The 19,396-nt window shown below is 39.4% G+C and overlaps 2 protein-coding genes across 4 annotated transcripts in view; both read right to left on the bottom strand.

Annotated features, from left to right (window-relative positions):
- fnip1 (folliculin interacting protein 1) overlaps positions 1-13,480 on the bottom strand; it is a 41,407-nt gene extending 27,927 nt beyond the window's left edge. Inside the window, exon 1 of one of the 3 annotated variants that reach the window (XM_038707579.1) lies at positions 13,278-13,480. In XM_038707579.1, the coding sequence (XP_038563507.1) occupies positions 13,278-13,369 (92 nt within the window). In that variant the 5' untranslated portion in view covers positions 13,370-13,480. Of the gene's footprint in view, positions 1-3,688; positions 3,838-13,277 lie in introns of those variants that run through there. The other 2 variants (XM_038707580.1, XM_038707581.1) reach the window with 2 other exon arrangements.
- Positions 13,481-13,765: 285 nt separating this feature from the next.
- LOC119894874 lies at positions 13,766-17,766 on the bottom strand. The gene is made up of 8 exons (XM_038707582.1): positions 17,461-17,766; positions 16,974-17,068; positions 16,294-16,654; positions 16,067-16,201; positions 15,503-15,542; positions 15,271-15,317; positions 15,126-15,157; positions 13,766-15,013 (listed from the first exon to the last, which is right to left on the bottom strand). Exons 1-8 carry the CDS (start codon positions 17,555-17,557, stop codon positions 14,609-14,611), a joined length of 1,212 nt encoding a protein of 403 aa, XP_038563510.1. The 5' UTR covers positions 17,558-17,766; the 3' UTR covers positions 13,766-14,608.
- Between the last annotated feature and the right edge of the window lie 1,630 nt (positions 17,767-19,396).

Raw genomic sequence — 19,396 nt, forward strand, 5'->3', positions numbered from 1 at the left:
TGCTCTTGATGCAACTTCAGTTGAGTCATTAGTTGTGTTTCTGTCAGTGTTTTTTTTTATGCGCATTTTGGAGTATCAAATTAGAGAAGGTTGATGGAAACAGCAAAATTCTAAAAATCCTTTTCTTTAGTTTTTGTCTTTTTCGAAAAATAGTTAACTTGCTGAATGGGAGATGGAAAAACCTTTGCTGAATAAGTTCTGATGTAGCGAACATTTATCTCACATGCCTGATCAGCTGTTTCCGCTGTCGGCATCTTCCGGGATATTTCCATAATGCACGGAATCATGGCTGTTAGCAAACTGCCCACTTGTAACACATTTCTGAAGACATCTCTCCATTTTTCCTAGATTTCCCGGTTCTGTTTCTGGTTTGCAACCTCTACTTCTTGTTTATTAGAGCCATGTGCAACGTCAACTTCTGACATAACTATGCTTTGTGTAGCCTGGATTATTTGCTCCAAACCAGCTGATGGAAATGTGCCGAATTTGCATTTTCTTTTTTGCAACATTTCAAAAATTCGCTTAAAATGTGCTTGACAATTAGATGGAAACATAGCTATTGTAAAAAAAAAAATTATACAATTTATAGTTATCAGGAAACACTGTTCAACAGTAAAGCTGTTTCTACTTGCAGCCTTGCAGCCAGTGGCTGTTACTAGGTAAGCTGTGATAGTTCACAGGACTCTGGCAATCCCCTCTGCTTCTGGGGAAACTCTGTCCCCTGGTTGATTTAGTAGGAGCTATAAAAGTTGACAGGAGATTGAACCGACAGATAGAGAGTCCAGGATTCCTGTCTGATTTGACGGAGAGATGGGTCGGGCAAATAGACACAGGGCTCAACCTAAATATAGCCTTTTTTATTGGAGAGCAGGGAGTGTCCCTAAACACAAGTGTTTATAGTAAATGGGTTGATGGGGAGTGGTGGAAAAGGAACAGTTAAGTCCATCTCACTTGCCAACAAAATAGCACACACAAGCTCACATTCAAAAAAAGCATTTCAATTGTTGGTCAGTGTGCCTTGACAGGGCAGGGAATACCTTTGTGTTGGTGTGTGTTTCTGTGTGTATGACAGAGAGAAAGTTTATGTGTACATTGCCATGCATGTGAGCTACTGTTTACCAAACACTGGTGTCAAACTATGACCAGCATTCTTGGAGGCAAAAGGATTCAGTCTTGCAGGGGAGCAGGGAGTCGTGTGCTGGCAGCCTGCTGCAGTGTTAAGTTGTCGAATCAAAGGCATTTATCAGATGGGTCCTGGAGGCAATCATACAAGAGTAACTTGTTTGGGGACTCATAGGAAAAATTGTACAATGGACGGCCTCACTTTTTCTGCATGGAAACATCTACAGCATTCAATCCAAAGAGAGGGGAATAACAAAGAGCCACCACTGTGAGAAATCTCCAATGGTCTCTTGCTATAGCTGCAACATTCAAATTTGTCCAAACATGGGGTTTTACATTTAATTGTAACTGGGTACACAAGGTGATGGTGACAAGCAGACAGTAGTCCATAATTAATTTTAGACCAGTACAGGGATGTGCTTGCAAATTATTGAATCACTCAGCATAGTTCATCCAACCAGTGTTTGAGAAAGTTGAACATTACTAAGATTAGTGAATGAGTGAGTGAGGTTTTTGCAAGGATCTTTTCCAAACGAAGATGTTTTTGCAGTGGAACATGATGTGTAGACCAGGATCTCTCTGCAGCTTGCCTATATCTAATTTAAAATGGCATTTTGACACATTTTGCCTTTAACAAATATTGCACCTCCCGCAATTTCGATAAGAATTTCAATTAAGTGTTCAGCCCTAATTAAGATACTACCTGACTGGTGAATGGCTGTTCTGTTGTCATTCTTCAGCTCTTTTGTAAGACAAGAAAAACAGTTAATGGAAGTGAATGTTTGATCCCTTTCCAAAAAAACAAAAACATTTTGTCCTTCTGGCTCCTAAATGAGGGGAGGCCCAACCTCTTACCCAGTCTGAATGCTAAATGGATGACGTAATGCCTGCCTGGCCTACTTAATGAGCTCAAATTGCATTGTACGGGGCTGGATCGTTGTTCAGCTCAGAGTCACATTCAAAAACAGCTTTATTGCCAAGTAGTTTTTAAGCGAATTTGGAATTTGCTTTGGTACCTAGGTGCCAGACATGAAGATGTACAAGTCAAGTTATAAAAGATTCAATCTATGTGCAGTGTGGTAGTTACTTGCATGCGCAGTTTTGTCGGACCTGTCATGAGATTATACATCAGGCGGTCCTTCCGGGCTGTCACATGCCTCCTTGCAATTGGACTACTGCTGTTCATGAGTAGTTTATTTATAAATTTGACATTGCTGTTTTTCCAGGTGTTCAGCTTTTGTTCATCATTGTATGTTTTGGTTGACACTACATTCTTCCAATGAGAAAAAAATCCTTGAGTAATAATCTCTCAAAGGCCCTTTTTGCAACTACCATTAACTAATTTAACTTTTTAAAACAAAACATGACGTTGTTCGCAAGTTACATGATCCTCTTCACTTTCTGGCCAAATACGGGTGCTACAATTATAAAAATAAGATAACGCGTTGTTTTCAGATCACCCGAGAAGAGATTTGCATAATTTGACACCAAGTTCACTGCTCCCTTTGTTTTAACAGAGGGAAAACACAGAATGAGAGATGCGAGGAAGGAATAAACACGGGAAAGAAAGTTACAACGACGGCAAAGAAAAGACAGAGCAACAGCAAACAGAGAAAAATATTTCCTAAAGTGAGGAAAAGACAAAAGAGCCAAAATAAAGACAACATGGGCAGGGGTGAAACAGAGACAAAGAACAGAAGCAGAGAACAACAAAATAGGAATGTTAATGGAGAAAAGGCGGCTCAAAATTGAAGGTTGATAGAGTGGAAACCAGAATTAAGCTTTAGAAAATGAGAGGAAAGGTCATAGAAGACAGAAATGCAAAAACATCTGAGATAGACTGAAAGGCATTTGAAAGAAAGACGAGGCAGAGTGAGAGCAAAAAGGAGGAAGGAGGAAGTATTCCAACAGTGAGCTTGTGACAGTCACAACGCTGACAGAAGTGAGGAGAGTCATTCATAAAACCAGCACATGACTTCATGACTGTTACATGCTTGTACTGTGTTGACATCAATTGTCTGAAGCAAAAATAACTCCTGAACGTCTCACATAGACACATACAGGTACTGATTTCCTTGAACAACTTGTTGATCTTAAAAGAAAAGCCCTGGCAACAGTTTTATTTAGGTCACATTACATAATGCCAAGAAGACAACAAGGAGGGCCTTAACTTTTATTTCTGAAATGAATCACATTCTTCCTTAAAAAAAAAATTATCAAATCTGACATCAGTTATGTTAAACAGACTCTCTGAACTCCATCCTAAAAATATACACACATACATATACACACACATACATACAAGTTTTTCTTATCCAAAAAATAAACAAGGTGTGCTTACCACAAACCCATTAACCCTGTCACATAACAATGACCTCAAATGATAGAATCAATCTTTGCAATCTCAAACTGCCAAGTGTTGAGTGACCTGTCACAGACACAGGTTGCAAACACAGAGGACAAAACTTGAAAAGAAACACAAACATTGTTCTCAAACCTCCTTTGACCGACAATACCATGCCCACTTCGGTGCACATATGCCTGGTTAAATATTACCGACTCCTACCTGGGCATCGTTGCGAGTCTGCCAGTCTTTCCCCAGCCCTCTCCCTCTCTCTATTCCTCTCTCTTCTCTTCTCTCCTCTTCTCTCCTCTCCTCTCTCAGCCAAAGCAGGGTCTAAGAATAGCGGTGAACTAAATTCACACAACAACATGAGACTGTCAGGTGATCGCAGGAGCACTGTGTGTGCTGGACAGGGCAGAGGCAGTAGCGAGCCCGGACCGCTGACTGCCAGAAAGCACTGTGACAAGAGAGTGACAGTGGGCATTTGTTTGTGTGTTGTTTCTTAATCCCACTCTTTTGGTTCCTCTCTCCCTTCTGTTCCCGCTCCTTGACAATGTATTTGTCCTCTTAATAAAGAAGCCTTAGAAGAAAGAGCAGGGAAACATATAGCTCATACTGTACAAGTGAAAGCTTCCCAGAAGTTAATTCCTCTTTAAATCTAACTTTACAAAAAAATGGATAGTGGTTAGTTTTGTGGCATATGGCAGCTTATTGAAGTCTTTAGTATGAAAGTGAGCAGGAAACCACTCACGAGAACTGAACTTTTGCTGTCATGAATAGGCAGAATAGGCATTTTCACTCCTTTTGAAATACTATGTAGTGATACTAAGAGCTGAGAGCTGGCTAAGTGGATCTATTTTTTATTTTTTTTTTAAATACCACAGCAAAACATTCCTCTCTCCAGTACCCTTTCATTTAGGGTAACGAGACGTGTATCATAAATTTGTGTCTGACATATTTGAACATAATAAATGATAAAAATTTCATCTGTCCAGGCTTAATAAATATCACTGGGACTAAAGCAAACTATAAGAATCCTTTAAGATCAAAATCAAACAAAATGTCTTCATCTAATTCTATCAATTAATTGCCAAATGTAGCTGATATACTATACTGTAAGTGCAGCTATTTTCTGGCCTTTAGTTGATGCCATTTTCCAGAAAGCTTATGCACTTTCACAATTAACACCCACAACACCTTTCAACATTCATGTGCCTAAAGAATTTTCTTCTACCATAAAAGTGCTACATATGTTGATAATCAATGATTCCTGGAGAAATAATTTTATCTGACAGTGACACAAAGTCTGGGGGGCAAAAGCAGTCACAGCTGCTCCTGGCCAAGGTGTAGCCTGATAAAGGTCACAACAACACACAGTGAGTCTGACATCAGCCTACTTAGACCTCAAAGAGCCCTCGCTCTTTCTCCACTGCCACTGGAACGTCTGTGCCAGTGTGTGAGTGTGTTGTGTTTGTGGCAGTGTTTTTCAGGGACAGAGAGACAGTTACATAAATATCCCCTCAGTCCAGGCTGTGTGATGTTCTTCCGGCTGTGTGTGCAACAGAGGTTTCTGTCAGGTCCAGCAGCTTGTCCTCCAGCCACGACACTTTAAAGACATTTCTACTGCAACCTAAAAAAAGATCTGGACTGCACACCAAATATATAAACAACTCCATCACTGCAGTAAGAAACCAATCATCTAGCGTTCCCACTGACATGCTTTTGTGGGGTATCTGGATGTTGACATTTAACTTGTAAAGTCTTGTACCTGCTTAGAATAGTTAGGGTTTCACTGCTGGCTCTGGCGCTGTGTAAGTGGTATGACTCTGCTTGTTTTACACTAGAGACCTTCTTCTGTTGAAATGTAGTTTATTGTGAAAATGCTAATCCAGCAGATATTGAACAGACAGACAGCATTAAGGGGACACCATATGACAAAGTTCAAGAGTGAAAACTAAAACCACTGACACTGGTGACACTGAGCACAAAACATGCATGTGTGATATCTAGCGAGATGATGCAAGGCTAGTTTTTCATAAAGGCAGCCTGAGCTTGAGGTGATGACTGCGGAGGTGACCTTTCCTGAGAGAACTGCACGGCAATACTGTCAAACCGATAGCTCAACACTCTTAAACTGAGTGCAAGGCAATTGTGTATTTAGCTCCATGTCTCACATCAGTCCCTGCACCTTTTCAAACTGCCTGATGTAACACAGGTTTAATACACATGTCTGAGTCCAGGCACTGTTAACTGCAAGCTGTAGCTCATTCTATGCGGTCATGCTACTTTCCCATGATGGAAGTGCACTACTGCTAGATACGCATCACTGTAGTGACAAAGAAGAACAGTGATCACATCTAATCTTTTAGATATCTCTAGCCTCATAAGGGCACCTTCTGCACGTACAAATTACATAGATACATAGATGCAAGGTCTGCTTGCTTGTCAAATTTGAAGCCTTCCTTGTAGAGATTAGTGAAATGCAATAGCATTAAACCCTAATCGAGGGAACACGCTTTTGCTGCTGGACAGGCCAAGTCCCAAATTCTACATAGTGAAACACAATACAGGATATACCTCTTGCCACACAGACACAAGCACTGCACTTCCCTGAAATAACAACCGTTTTGCTCTGAGTAACTTCTAGTAAACAGCAACTCCTTTTAGGAGGTGGCCCACATGGCCTGAAAGCACCTGACTACCTGCATACCTGCTGGTTCCATTAAGGACTTCTGCATTCCAGCAATCACATGTTTTTCAGTGGGTAAAGATGCTGCAACGCCCAGAGGTGACTGCACATTCAAGCATCAACTGGTTGACTGAGGGGACTCATCTAGCCAGAGGCAGGTATCAGCTAGAACGACTGCCAATACCACGGTAAAAAAAACAAAACAATATATCCCATGTACACTCTTATTAAAAACATTTCAACATTACAGAAAACAACTAACCACTGTGAAAGTTATGTGAGGCTGTCCAGGACAGATGAGAGTTGATTTACTGTCAATTCATAAAGGAGCAAGGTATTGAAATTCCAAACTATCTTTCATGTGTTGGATCTCCGTCACTATAATTTATTTTCCATAAGTAACATAATGACAGAATGTATGACTATTTTGGTCAAAGGTTTCATATGATTTCTGTAATACTCAATATCATAGAGATGCTAGGTAAATAAGTAAGAACTAAGATCAGCATTAACACTATTTAAAAAAATAAAATTGTGAAAAGTGTAGGTTTGGAGAATAAAATAATAATTAGTGCAAAATATTTTTTTCAGTAACAATGTAACAAATGTTCTATGAATATTCAATAAATGTTTGATTTCATTCACTTGAATCATACATAAATTAGGACTTTTTTTTTATTAAGATGTTTATTTTGTTGAGGAAAAAGGACTTAAAAAAGCTGTTACTTTTACTCATGCATATTTTTTCCATTTTATCATAATTGTTTTGAATGTTCTACCTCAGATTTGTTAAGTGATTAAGTGACTGTGACCACAGTTAACCATCAGGTTTCTTCAACTTTCACTCAGGAGCAAAAATAAGCCTTTAAACTCAAAAGAAATAACAATTTGATACTTATTGTTATAATTATCAATATCAAAAGATATCCAGCCCTAGAAAAGTGTGTTCATCCTTTGGGGAGAAAGTTTTTGCAGTTGCTCCCTGAATAGTGTCCTTTACAGGTCCTGGTCAGAGCTAAATTTACAAATTCTGTTTGTCTTTACACTGTACTTATATGTACGGTCTAGTGGCTATGTGTACACTATGGCTCACTCCTGTCACAACTTCTGAATCAGCAACGCATGACAGAAAGGGAGTGATCAGGGTAATGAGCGTATGACTGTGTCTCTCAGAGAATCACATGAATGTACTGTCAATTTTGCTTTGAGGGTGAAAAGCAGATTTGCCTCCAAAATTTGACAACGGTATTACACATTTAAAAAACTTTTCTTTCCTCTTTGCTCCATTTAGTAATCAAAGGGACAGAAAGTGTCATATAATAGACATGATTAATTGCTCCGCCTTAAAGCAAAGTGATTATCCTGTCAGACAGCACATCCTGCCTCTGTCAAACCACCTTCCCCTCTGTCATTTCTCTCTCCATCTTTCTCATCTAGGAGGCTGAAAGTAGGCTAATTAGCTGATGTGACTTTTTTGTTTGACTTTGAGGGTCCCAACAGATGAACGAATCACACTGCTGGTTATCTGTGGAGGTTCAATGTCACATCACAGTGTCTGCCCTGTGCTGATAAGAGTTTTGTGATTTCCAAAAAAAAAAAGGAAGTCCAATGCACCTCACCCTGCTCAAATAAAAAAAAAATTAATAAATCAATGGACACTTAAACATTGCAGCAAAATCTGGGATAAAAATTAAGACTACATCATCTCGAATGTTCCCTGTAAATTAAAAAACTATGGTATATCTAAGGAGAAAAAAACTGCAATGCAGCCACTTCAACGGGAAATGGTCATGGAGAGAAATACAGACAACAAATGCTGAAAACAAAACAGGTACCCTTGAGGCTCATCTTAGGAAAAGGCATTTTCAAATTATGGTCTTGTATGTTTCGTTTATATGTCCGTGGACCCATTTGTCCTTTGAGTTTTTAAATTGAGTTTTAACATAGGGCTGGACAATAAAATAATAACAATATTTATTGTGATATATTTTTTTCTTCAATAACAAATGCTCAATAAATGTTTGATTTTATTAACTTGAATCATATTCGATTAAGGACTTTTATTTAGATGTTTATTTTGTTGAGGAAAAAGGAATGACAAAAGCTTTTACTTCATTTTACTCATGCATAATTGTTGAATGAATTGAATGTTCTACCTCAGATTTGAGAATCTGTTTGGCTTCAAGTGTTGACCATAGTTTTTTAACCACAATTAACCATCAAGTTTCTTCAAATTTCAGTCAGAAGCAAAAATAAGCCTTTAAATTTGAAAGAATTAACAATTTGAAACATATAAGGATAATTATTAACATCGAAAGATATGAAACTTTCTATTGTGGTAACATTTTTGACCATATTGTCTGGGTACATGATGCTCACACCCATTTGTGTGAATAGCTAAATATCGCACATGTGTTAAGAACCAAAGTGCTATTCACTTTGGTTTCAATCCAGAGTATACAGTATACCCAACTCCTGACATTGCTTCTAGGGTGACAAAGTCTGCAGTCCGTAGTATGTTTGACACTGTATCTTCTTGTGAAGTCCTGCTGCCCTTGTATCATGTATCAGCATTAGCTGGGAAACTGGAAACTGATCACCAGCAAACACTCTGATTATTGTGATTCTCGGAACAGTGGAAGCTGCATAAAGTTGTCAACAAAACACAGATTTACCATTAAATTTGCTTGGCGAGTTCTCAAATGTTTACAGTTTGTCATGTGTTTGTATGGTCATATGTCAGTTTACTATAATCTGCAAAGAACTAACAACCAACCAATCATCAATAACAACCCAAGAGGAACACAACATCCTGCAGTGTTTGTAACGTGGGCAGCACTGGAATTGATGTCCTCACGATATACAAGGACATGCATGTCTAACTAGATGTTAAGCCTAAATACTAGAACTCACCACAATGCTACAGCGTGCGTGCGTAGCTTTTACTTAAAACTATATCTTTACCATGACCCTGCAGTTCTGAGAAGCCTGTGTGTGGTCACTTAAAATAGCCCTGATAGGAGCCTGACGACAGCCGCAGTCTTTACAGAACTTTGGCAGGCCTGCAGCATTCACACACAGAAGGAAGCAGCTTTGCAATGCCAAGCTATAATATGTGCACAAATCCATGATGCCAACATGCCTTTAACGTGCACAAGCAACAAAAAGTGTGAGACAAGCAGACACACACCTCTCTCTACTTATCCAGCTCATAGCTCTATGCCAGGCACTGAGAATGCAGCCATGTGATGGTCCCACAAACATGACAGCCTAAGATTGATGAACGCCTCACATGACACACTTGACTAATGAAAGTACACAGTGGAGGAACGACGCCACGCCAATCAGGAACCTGAGACACTACACTGAAAGCGTCAAGGAAAAAGTGTCACTCTAAAGAAAACTGAAGTGGTGTAAAATTTTGCAAAATAATACATTTTCACAGAGGGAGGAGGATTCTGAGATATGTTCTACCCAGAGGTATGCAAAGTCAAATGTTTTTCCTAACATTAAGTGTGAAATATTCATATACAAGTGAATCGGTATTACCTTATTGGTATAAAACCTCAGAAAAAAATACTTAGCTTTCACTTTTTACAAACACATCTTATTTGGTTATTGAGGTGTGTGTAAAAACAAATAGGCACGCCCTTCCCATGCTCTCTCGCTTACACACACTCCCTCCTTTTTGTGCCTCAGCACAAACACAGCTATATTGAGCTGTATGGCCGGGGTCAAAAGGAAGTTTCCTCAGCGGGCAGCAGTGGCAGGGGGCAGTCTGGCCGTGGGGGGAGGACAAAGTTATTGGCTGACGATCAGGCCTCTGACTGGCTAAAGGACGAGCCAGAAGCTCTCAGTGTAATGTACAGTATGCTGTCCCTTGTCAGGTGCTGCAGCCAGAGAAACAGGAGAGGCTTTTTAGGCTTTCCTCCCAGGGTCAGCCAACCTGCTGCCCTCCGTGGTATTCTGGAGGGTGCAGTGCTGTGTTGTGACAGCGCTTTGGGGGATGCGTTATGCAGGGCAACAAGGGTTGTAAAACAGCAAAACTTTTTTGTTTATCACTTGCGAGGCTTTTGCTGGAGTAGAACCCAGTTAGAGACAGTTTAAACATTATAAAGCCCAACCCTTTTTGGGGGCTGATGCCTATAATGATATTTGGATGTTAAAATAAAAAACAAGCAAAAACACACATACATCAGTGCATTACTCCACAAAAATACCAAAAGTAATAAAATACTAAATGCACTAAACAAATTTAATATGCTAATAGTAATAGTTTGTTATTGTGATTATCTTAAACCCACACCATCTCCGATCCATTAGTGACAAGTAAAGATTAGTTTATCCTATGGGCCCTTCTCATATATTGGTCTAGCTTTTAGATCTAGTCAGTAACATCGAGCTTGAGATTCTAGGAGAGATCTAGGTCAGATTTGGTTAAAATGTGATGGGGGTTTTCAATACTGTCCAGTAATAAAAGCTTATGGGAGCTCTCACTCCAGTGTGCGGTTACTTTTCTATTATTTTTATTATGGACACCATTATTCTGGGAGAACCTGACAGGGGTGTTCCAAGTGAGTACCTTCAAAGCCTTATTACCCAGCCAGCCTGATTCATAATATCAGCTCTCTTATATAAGCAGCCCTGAGTGCAAACAAATACAAGTCAGGAAGGTCAGCTGCAGTTTTTAAAAAATTCACTCTCAGCTGAAGATCAGAATATTGTGAACGTCATCACCTCCACAGTCCAACTCTGTCAGTTGTCTCCAGTCATAGCTTATCCACTCCTCTCTTTATTCTACCCTATTCCTGCTCTCACCCCAGTGTCCTCACACATCCATCTCCCCGTCTCCTTGCTTTCGTCTTCTCACAGTTCTGCCCTCTTCAGGGCAATTCATGCTTGATGAATGGGGAGCTCATGCCAGAGGTATGAAGAGCACAGCTGACCACTGAGTTAACAGAAACGCCTGCTGTCTGCCTGTTTGCTTTGGGATTGAAGCCAGCCAGCCAACCACACACAGCATTTATATCACTGGGCGCAGGGCACCTTTATGGCCATGGAACGTGCGCTGGCACAGACATCGGCCAAAGTGCAACTAGCACCACAAGGTGGTGAGCTTTCTGGTCCACTGGTAAATATATCCACCATGGGTGACAGGCTCAGAGCAACATTTTCCAATCCAAGTGTAAGAATCTAAAAAGAGTACTTTCACCTCGGTGGTACTCCTGACCCTGACATGAATGTTAGGGCTTCGACTAACAATTATTTTCATTATCAATTCAACTGTCAATCATTTTCTCCAGCTGTTTGCTCCAAAAATGTCAATCATTGTTTCCCAAAGACCAAGATGACATCCTCAAATGTATCTTTTTCTCCACAACCCAAAGATAATCAGTTTACTGTCATAGAGGATTAAATAACCTAGAAAATATTCACATCTGAGAAGCTCAAATCAGTGGATGTAGACATTTTTTCTTTAAAAATAAAATGACTCAAAGCCATTCATTGACTGCCAAAATAGTTGGATTAATTTAATAATGGACAAATAATCAATTAATTGACTAATTTTTGCAGTTCTAATGAACATATGTAGAGAAACTGCAAATCAAATCAGAGTGTGTAGAGTATTCTTACTAGCCAGCTCACTGATGCATTGCTCAGTCAGGCGAAATTTAGCCTTAACTAGTAGCCTACTGCTTGTGGTGACATTACCCGCCTTGCGTTACCTGCACGAAATTATATTCTGAGCGAAATTAAAAATAAACAATTCAAGAAAATTCTTCACCTCTACTTTCATTGCATTACCAATTTAAAAACAGCAGCTCCTTCTGCGACGGATTCTCAATATCGCGCTAAGGATGTAACCATAGACCATGTATGGATGTAACGTGTCACTGCAATCGTAAGTGATAAAGATTTTGCGCGATGCATCAATGTGATCACGCAGGCCTGGCATGAACGCTTGAAGGATAATCAAAGAGCAGAAGTTATAGCCGTTCCTCCGCTTTAGTGGATTAAGACACCTGCAACTAGTGCCGTGTTAAGTACCAAAATCAGGATCTTGCATTTGCTGTAAGCATCACTAGTGCAAACTAGATAAATGGCGGTTTTTGTCTATTTTACACCAGTGCCATGTTCAATATTTAATCAGGACATACTATCTTTAGTTTGTGCAAGGCATCACTCGTTTAAACTAGACATATGATGGTATTTCAATAAAACAAAAAACATCCGTATCCGCCGCAAACAATGGCGATTATCGGAACATTTTAAACACTGTGCATCCCCAGCCAATGTATCTGTCTACGGACACTGAAGCCCGGTTTGCCGTGGATCTGTGTTTATCAGTGGCTGACTGAAGTGACCACATGTGCTCCAACACAGAGCACACAGTGTCCTCCCCTGCTGTCTGACGGCACTGACGAAGAAGAGTGCAGTACCGTCGCAGGGATGAGAGAAAGCCAGCCGTACTTTGCTCCAAGTTGCAGTAGGTATAACAGCTCAAGATAAGCGACAAAGGAGTGTGACTGTACTGTCACGGCTGCCTCCTTGTTTTCTTGCAACCATGCGGGCGTAACGTTAACCGTTGTCGCCGAAGAAACACAAAGGGGGACACGAGGGAGACAAAGGAGAGCGCAGGACACTGCTTCTGCAACTTCTAAGCGATTATGCCTATACTAGTTATACCGCACTTTAAAGGGGGATATATCGTTTATCAATGTATTACTTTGTTATAACCCACAAGCGGCCTGTGATATAAGTGTACACGATCAAAAAGTGCAAGCTAATGAGACAAGCTGAGTCCCAACAGGAGACAGCGTGTGCAGCAGAACCCGCTATCGTCTGGTAGCTAGCATTAGCATGTTAGCTAACCTCACCAACAGGCACTGCACGTATCCCGCGTCTCCCTGCGCTACGCTACATCCACTTCAAATTAACAAAACTACACCACGTTCATTTGTGAAGTGCCTGCGAGTTAAAAAATATATTCACCAGGCCAAAAACTCTGTCATGCTTCCAGACGCCGTAGCGAAAAGACATAAACAAGGTTAGCTAATACACGTACGTTACCCCACAAACCAGAAACATAAATGCACGCACACACACACACAAAAAAGCTACCTGAAAGCTGGGTGCTCTTTGCCACATCTCGGGGGCGGCGACGACAATGCATTTCTCTTGTTAAAAAGTTTCTGGAAGAGAGTCGGAGGCATTTTGTACCAAAATAAAGTCCGTACAAAATGTCTCTTCTTTTCAAATCCAAGAACAAATCTTGTTCCTTGTAACTGTCTCCATGGGTGTCACAGTCATATGACAGGCATTAGTCACGGGAGCTGCTTGGTAACGCACTACATTTTTCTGATTGGCCGTCCGGACGCTGCTGCTACTACAAAATACCTGATTGGTTTGTATTTTTGGCCCGGTACCACGTGGTCAGTGGATTCGCTGTGTTGATGTTTTGTCGGGAATCGTGACAGCATGAAATTTATTAACAGAAATCCTACAAGTGCAACTGCTGAGCTGCTTGCAAGACATAGTCAAAGATCCTTAAAAGGCCAATAAATGTAAAAGACAGAACTGTGCTAAACAAAAGAGGGGTATACAACAAGAATGATTTTATTATTTATTGAACATTCATTTCATATTCTTTCAGACGATCAAAACATCTGCAAAGACAGACAAGTCACAAATATAGAGAACATTTCAACTTTATGTTTAGCTTACATTAAACATTTAGACTCTGCTGTTATTGCATTGACACACATGGCACTAACGCACATGCCAAAAGAGTAAATAAAAATACAGATAGAGAAACACAACATGTATATTGCAACTGGAGAAGAGAAAAGATGGCTATTTAAGAAAAGACGGCTATTTAAGAAAAAACAGGTCTGACATCTAGTGGTCAGTTTGCACCAGACACTTAAAGGAAATCAGGTTGGTTTGAATGCTCACGGTGTGTTAAAAAAGTATAGTGAAACCTCCATTGTCATAAACAGATGTATTCAAAAGGACCAATTAACAGCTAACAGCCATCTGACCATATCAACTCATAGGCCTACTCCACAGTTTGTACAGTAGGCTATGTAATAAAAAAAATAAAAATAGGAGCCATGTTGAGACACAGTAGAAGTTGGAAGGTCACTTTCACTAAGTTTGCAGAGTTTATGGTGTGTAGGCACCTACATTTATTCATACATTCACCTACAGTGTGGCATTTGAATTATTCTTTTTTAAAACATATTCAAACGCTAATTAAAGTGCATAACATTTCATTTTCCATATTAGACAATCAGACAGTCTAATCCCCTTCTTGTTTTTGAAGTACACCAGGACTACTTTTTTGTTTGTTTGTTTGTTTTTTTACACAGGGGTTTTCACATGCAGACCTCTTTAATCTAGATTTTGGAATAAAGCCCGAATCTTTACACACAATATTTTGGCCTCAGAGGTCACAGGACAGTTGGTTTTGTGTGCTTCGCAGCTGTAAGGGGAAATAAAGGAGCACTTCTGAGTTTGACACACCTTTCTCTCATCCTCTGAAAGAAAGCATTCTGGTCACTGTTGGTGACAAAGTCAAAGAAATTGGCTTTCTCCGGACTACTTTTTACAGGCCTTTCCAGCAGAACCTTCAGTTGTAATGCCTCTTCTTTAGAACTGATCATACCTGTTCTGCATGTGTCTGCATCAGGCATAATCTGCTCAGCTGGGCTGGACGTTTGGACCGGCTCTCTGCTGTCGTCAATAGTTAGGCCTACTCTGGCGGCCGGGTTGCATTTTCCTTTAAAGGTCTCAGCAATGATAGGGCTTTTGAACCATACCTTCTTCTTGCACAAAATGGGCCTTCGGTTGGTGACCTGAGGGACCCAAACTTATTTGACCATCTCCATAATCCCTCTTTCTTTTGATTTAAACACAAAATATACACATCATATTTTAGATTACAAGATAACCAGGTGCCATTCTTACTTTTGGCGGGGTTTTCCACTTGAAGGGTTTGTCTGCAGATTGAAGATGTGAAAATGCAAAATTATACATTAGAAATAAGATTAACTGAAAAGTCTTTCATGCAAAATACTCAGGAAAACGAATGATTCACATTAAGATTATTTACCTGATTTAAATGAGTCCATAGGTATTTTGGTCTTAGCTTCAGGCCCTCTGTTCAAAGAGAAAAGACAGTGACTGAACCAGTTTTGGTCAAAAAGATGATAAGAATGCAGCTACACCCGATCTTTCTGGGACCCCCCAAGTCATCATCACTCAATATATCATCAGAAATGTGTAAAATGACTCTTACCAAAGGGTGCGTGTTAGGTGACCTTTCCGAAAACAGACAAACTCACCTGATCTCGCAGTTCTTTTCAGCAAGAATTGCAGAGGCATCTGCAGACAGAGGTTTTATCAGACAATTGTCCACTGTTTAAGACACACACTAACACTTGGACATCAACATATATAACTTTCATAAATACAACACGTTTTAAAAAAATTTTAAAAGGGATTTTAACAATTGAGAAAGGCCTAAGCATCATGAAACTGACCTCAAAATATACTGTAAATAGCACTGCAAACTTTTAAATTTTTAAGATTATTTTATCATGTGTATGCCTCAGAATCAACCTTAAGCTGCAACTTCTAATATGTTTAATGTTATGATCAAAAGCCCATTACAATTAATATTCTTGAATAATTATCCTATACATCTAAATTTTTTTATTAAAGAGTTTGAAATCGTAATGCCATTATGACAAGCAGTATTATACCTTAAATGACTCCAATAATAAACCTTGAAATTATTTTAACTTCAAATAATTACTGGATGGGGTCCAAATATCTCACAAAATAAAAAATTTCTTACCACACTAAGCTACAAGACATGTGTGTGGGGACTTTTCTCACAGTATTACCGATGATGGTGGAAAGGTTGGGGGGATGATACATGTGGATGTTCTCAGCGTGGCTCCCATCCAGCAAGGTGGAGTTCTTAATGTCAAGATGGAGACCCAGCAGCTTATCCTTAATGGGGAAAGTCAGTGTTTCCACTGTGAGGAGAAGAAATTGAAAGAAAAACAGACTAGAATGACTTTATATTCTGGGTGTGGAAATACAAGGATGCTCACACACACACACACACCATAGCTCTCTCTTCTGAAGATCTCTGGGGAGGGAAGACTGCTGGAGTCCATAGAAGCAGAGGAGTAACAGTCTTCCTCTGAGCTTAAAGTTTCGTCTGACTCCATGCTAGAAGATGTGATGCTTTCTGGAGTCACTGCTAAGTTTTGCTCTTCTTCGTTAACTAGTATTTCACCACCTTTAAAAGCCTCTGCATCGGGAGCCACCTTAATTGTTGGGTTACCTGCTGGTGACCCTTGGTAGCCATTTACTTTCGCATTAGCTGGTGCGGCAGGCGAGGCGGCTTTGCCTCTGGGATTTTCAGCAAATCCAGGGCTGCTGGAGCGTAGCACAGATTTGCGGGGGACAGGCTTAACGCCAGTCTGTGTGTACAAAGGATAAGCATGGAAAGCATGAGGAGAGAGTCAAACAAACAAACAAAAAAAAAAACGTATGAGAAACCTTGGCAAACAACTTGAAATTCAAATTATAGTGTCCCAGAAAGACAACGGGAGCGGTGTGAAATCAAGGAACAGGATAAAGAGAGTGATACTCACTTACTTCATCCTGTGCATTCCTTAGGGAACGCCGTTTATGCATGTCAATGTTATTATTATGAAAAAGTATAGCCTAGCTATTAGATTTTGTTATACATAGCCTACATATAGGCCTAAATATCTATTTACTTATCAGAATACCCACCATGGTTAGTTTGACAGTGGGGACATTCTCACCCTCCACTTCAGGTTCCTCTGGAATTGCTTCATAATGCTTGTTGGGCATAATTCTCTTGCACTCTGAAAGTTTTGAAGGAGGAATGTGAAGGATTGTCTCTAGAAGCAGCTAATGAAATTACTTGCATTTAGCGGGAAGCACATTCATATTTATTAGATAAATTCCTCCTAAAGCACAGGCCAGGCCTACAGTTGAAGTAGGTTAAAAGTTATTAAAAACTACAATTAGAAACACAACTGAATGGTAAAAAGCAATTGATCATCCATTTTCCAATGAAATAAGCCTAATGTTACCTGAATTTCAAAGGGTAAATGGGCACATAAGCTCAAACTTAAAGTGAGCAGAACCAAAGTTATGGTGCATGATATGTTCTACTGATCTTCTATAAACAAAAATAAGCAACCTCTCTATCAGTGCTAAAGATGATGGGTGTGTTTGGATGTGTATTTCTTACTGTCTCGTCTGCACAGCGCAGTTTTTACTGGTGTATCTCGTTTGTTAGGTAGTCCATTGTCACGACTGACTTTAACTCGGCACTTGTATCTGCCCATTTCCGAATGAAATTCACCTCCACGTTAGGGTCGATGATCAGGTAGTGCAAAACTGTCGCTATCCCAACGTTAGAAGAAGTGTTGCTAATACGTTAACCCAATTGTAAGCTGTTATTTCGTAAAGACTGAGTGAGTAACGGTAAAAAAAGAAAGTCCGACCAGATGCTAAAAATACGTCAGCTTTTCCTCTCTGTTCTCTGTGGTGCTTAGCAACCGAGCACACCTGCAGAGTCTCTCTGCTTGCTGATGACCCTTTATATCCGTGTGAAGGGAAATGCCCACTCCTGTCTATAGGCTACATTTTATTTATTATAAAAAGTCTAGGTATGCTACTAGCTGCGTCTGCTTTTGATGCTCACACACATAAGCCTACAAATAAGTGAGTAAAAACACTGCAACTTCTTTAAATTAATGTAAATTTGTGTGTGTGCTGTGGGTGTCTAGGTCACTCGATGGCCCTCGGGTTGTGGCATGTTGGGCAGCATGATATGCCCTTGTCTCCTTCTCCAAGGAGTTACTAAGCACTTTGAAATCTGAAATGACACAACTGAACCAGAAGTAGGCTAAATGATGCTTTCATTTCATTGAGTGTTTTATAAGCACTCACTGCCCCTTAGTGGTCACAATGAGTAATTACAGTTTTTACGTGTAAATTTAAAGGACATTCTTAAAATGCTTCATTATTAAAAATAATAAATGTAATATCATAACTGAAAAGTCATATTAATAACACGATATATTAGCTTTCTTGTCTGCAGTGGTGGACAGTAGTCTACTTATGTACAATTTCGAGGTAATTGAACTTTACTTGAGTATTTCCATTTTATGCTACTTTATACTCCACCACAGAGGGAAATTTGACTCCACTACATTTATCTGACAGTTTGAGTTCCTTGTTACTTTTCCGATTGAGATTTTACATAAAAAAACATATGACATGTTTATAAAATACATTATATTGTTAAAAAATAAACAAGCTGTTCCTGAACTTTTGTCATTTGAACCTAAACAAAAAAACACTTGGTTGGGACCTCTTGTCAAGTTTCGTATCTCTACAAGTTGTTAGAAGTTCCACCAAAGAGTTAACCCCCACTAAACTTCTCAAATGTTTTTATAGAATTGTATGAGACTTAAAGAGTATTCACTGTTTTTACAAAAAGCCAAAAACTATTTTTTGTTGTTGCAGAACTTTGTTTTTCTTCTTTCCTTCCCCATTAATCATCTCATGGTCAGATATGTCTTGTGACACTTTGACACACAGATTGGGAACTACTGGATTAAACTTCCTAACTACATATAAAGTAGTTAAAACTAGTTTCACCCAAAATAGTTTTTCCAACAACAAAAAAATAGAGTACTTTTCCATTTGATACTTCAAGTGCATTAATACGTCTGTACTTTTACTTCCTTAAGGATTATTTTAAATGCAGGACCTTTACTTTCAATGGAGCATTTTTACATGATGGTATTTTTACTTTTACTTAAGTGTAATGATCTGAATACTTCTCACGTCCCAATTTGTTTTTCATAGCAGCATCAGTACAGACACTTCCAGGGAAACCTTTCAAAATAAAAACCTGTATACGAATAGCATTTTAGACACCATAAAAAAGAAACAAGACGCTAGTTTAAAATCATTCCAGAATATCTTTTATTTCATTGCCCATGTCCTACTTCCCACCCTCCCTCATTCCTATTGCTGCACTCAATCATTACAAGGATATGGTGCTGATTCCGTTTTACAGCAGAATATATAAATAAATAAGTACAATTCATCTCACTACACGCAGAAAGAGAGAAAAAAATCCATTCAAACCATTGATTTAATAAATATGCTTA

The sequence above is a fragment of the Micropterus salmoides genome, unplaced genomic scaffold, assembly GCF_014851395.1.
Source record: "Micropterus salmoides isolate LMB-PRFRI ecotype aquatic unplaced genomic scaffold, ASM1485139v1 Ms_hic_scaffold_9, whole genome shotgun sequence".
In the NCBI taxonomy this organism is placed as follows: Eukaryota; Metazoa; Chordata; class Actinopteri; order Centrarchiformes; family Centrarchidae; genus Micropterus; species Micropterus salmoides.

Excerpts from the sequence above, each read along its gene's own strand:
- LOC119894874 (XM_038707582.1), bottom strand. The coding sequence starts at position 17,557 with ATGGGCAGATACAAGTGCCGAGTTAAAGTCAGTCGTGACAATGGACTA. Across the intron at positions 16,202-16,293 it reads CTTCAGAAGAGAGAGCTATG|TGGAAACACTGACTTTCCCC; the intron begins GTGTGTGTGTGT and ends TTCTCCTCACAG. Across the intron at positions 15,543-16,066 it reads CAACCTTTCCACCATCATCG|ATGCCTCTGCAATTCTTGCT; the intron begins GTAATACTGTGA and ends CTCTGTCTGCAG.